General features: G+C 46.3%; 1 protein-coding gene across 7 annotated transcripts in view; it reads right to left on the bottom strand.

The window, feature by feature from the left end:
* Nucleotides 1–2,500, bottom strand: part of nr4a3 (nuclear receptor subfamily 4, group A, member 3) — a 23,934-nt gene that overhangs the window by 14,589 nt on the left and 6,845 nt on the right. For all 7 annotated transcript variants that reach the window (XM_063199660.1, XM_063199664.1, XM_063199663.1 and 4 more), the window contains one exon: nt 2,194–2,500. This exon is cut by the window's right edge and continues 553 nt beyond it. In XM_063199660.1, the coding sequence (XP_063055730.1) occupies nt 2,194–2,500 (307 nt within the window). The remainder of the gene's footprint in view (nt 1–2,193) is intronic.

The raw sequence follows: 2,500 nt of genomic DNA, 5'->3' as shown, positions 1-2,500 counted from the left end.
TGCAGAAAGCGTCAGACCCTGGTCTGGTACGTCTGTGCATTCTCAAGTCAGCACTGGTGACATAATTCACTCAGTAGCTAATCTGTTGAATCCTGTACTTATTTGTATCAGGTAGTTCAGTAGGTTTTTTTTCTACACCTGAAACTAGGTTCTCCACCCCTGCCAGAAACCCTAATGTTAAAGAGCCATTCGGGAAGAGTGGTTTGGGGTGGTGGGGCCGGGGAGGTTGCTCTGGACCTGTTCTGTTATCCCGTTATTCTGGTCTCCTGCCTGAAATTTATGGGAATTACTGTAGCTGGGGATTAACGGCGTCCGTCTATCCTCCAGGGTGCTTCCATCCAAGCGCCCCCCTCTGCACTGTCGCTTCCCGCGTGTGCCAGCTTTCACCATTTCATGGCACAGGCACACCTCAGCACACCCAGGGCTACGCTAGAGGAGTGCTTTGTGTTTGTGTGTGTGTGTGTGTGTGTGTGTGTGTGTGTGTGTGTGTGTGTGTGTGTGTGTGTGTGTGTGTGTGTGTGTGTGTGTGTGTGTGTGTGTGTGTGTGTGTGCGCATGCACATGCACATGCACGTGTGTGTGTGCAGGTATGTTCCTTCCCACCATTAATAGTGGAATTACTGTGAGAAAAAAATTGGTGTGTGTGTGTGTGTGTGTGTATGCGCGTATGTGTGCAAATCCATATGGGTGATGGATACTGCAGCCTTTGGCACTGCCAACCTGCTTTTATTAATTACTAAATAAAAAACAAATTGTGAAACTAATTGAAAAGGGGGATAATTCATTTCTGGAAGCGGTATGATTCAATTATCTTCTCCTTGACTCTCCCTGTCTGTCTCCCTCCTAACAGCTTCAGTCTGTAATGCTGTAAAACTAAAGCAGCATTTGAATGCAAACATTTCAAGAGAACACAGTACACAATGCATGATTCATGCCTGCTACAAGCATTCCAGCCCGCATACACATCATGGTGCGTTTTAATTCCAACATAAACAATATTTCTAGGTGGCCTCCTTTGTTGCAAATGAAAAAATGTTCCAGCTAGGACTACCCAGAATAGACATTTTAAAAAAAAGCAATGGTCAAAACTATTCTTTGGTTTATTTTCTGACAATGACTCAAACTTTCACATCTAAACCTCAAACCTTGACATTTTTTAACATTTGCTAGTTTGTGATTTAAAAAAAAAAAAGACATTGCGTTTTACGTCACGTTTGATGTAAGTAATGTTTCTCTATTTGGCTTATGCTGTTCCCCGTTGCAGCCCCGTTGCGCACTGTAAATTTGGCAGAGTTAACTCAACACTGACAGAGTTGAATTGAACACTCATAGAGTTGGTCCCATTCTTTAGAAACTGAGTCAACACTGTCAACATGTACCGGGGGGACACATAGCACGTGTTGCAGTAATCCAATATGAGCCAAAGCACAACAGTGTCTGTCCACACATCAGTAGTAGCATGGCACACCTCGTAATCAGACTTGTCATTTCTTGTTACCTGGAATGCTCAGGTGCTGTACTGCGCTAAACTTTTTAAGTTTCTCACACACACATGCGCGCACACACAAATGCGTGCGTGCACACACACATACACACACACACACACACACACACCGATGCTCATGCAGTGCATTCCTGTGGCCAAATTAAAGTACCGTCGTAAAGAAAATACATTTTGATCTTAACTATTTCATCTCAATGAAATAAGCAAGTCTGTTTATAATGATTCATACAGATGTTCTTTGATACACCTTGAATATTAGTGTGTGTCAGATCAGGATTTGTAGCCCAGATATGTTAACATGGCTCAATTACTGTGGGAATGCCAATAGCCGTGAAGCTGCATGACATGTCAGTATACGTGTCGTGTCACAACAGACAACATGCACAATTGTGTTTTGCATTTGGCTGTGTGTGTGTGTGTGTGTGTGTGTGTGTGTGTGTGTGTGTGTGTGTGTGTGTGTGTGTGTGTGTGTGTGTGTGTGAGAGAGAGAGAAAGAGAAAGAGAGAGAGAGAGAGAGAGAGAGAGAGAGAGAGAGAGAGAGAGAGAGAGAGAGAGAGAGAGATGGCAGATGGAGGGAGAAGGCCATGAGAAAAAGAGCAATAAACTATAATGCTATAAACTAAATAAACTAAATATACTTTGCTATAAACTAAATGTTTAGTGCTTGTGTCAGCCAGCTTTTGGCCTTACCTTAAAGAAGCCCTTGCAGCCTTCGCACGTGCGGACCCCGTAGTGTTGGCAGGCAGCGTTGTCTCCGCACACGGCACATGTCCCCTCTCCACTGCCGGGCCGCATAGGCGGGGAGGGCAGGGGCGCCGGGCAAGCCCCCATCGATGCCAGGGAGCGGAAGGGCATCCCCGTACCGCCAGCTTTGGCCATGCCCAGCGGGTACATGTGCGCATGGTGGGGGTGTGCCGTCTGGGGGTGTCCATGCATGGACTCAGACCCGGGCGACCGCTCGGGCCGCACCTGCATGCTCTCGTAGGCCGAGTGCTCG

Source organism: Engraulis encrasicolus, chromosome 5, assembly GCF_034702125.1.
Source record: "Engraulis encrasicolus isolate BLACKSEA-1 chromosome 5, IST_EnEncr_1.0, whole genome shotgun sequence".
Classification (NCBI taxonomy): Eukaryota; Metazoa; Chordata; class Actinopteri; order Clupeiformes; family Engraulidae; genus Engraulis; species Engraulis encrasicolus.
Note: the sequence above shows the minus strand (reverse complement) of the source record. Positions and strands in the feature narration are given on the sequence as shown.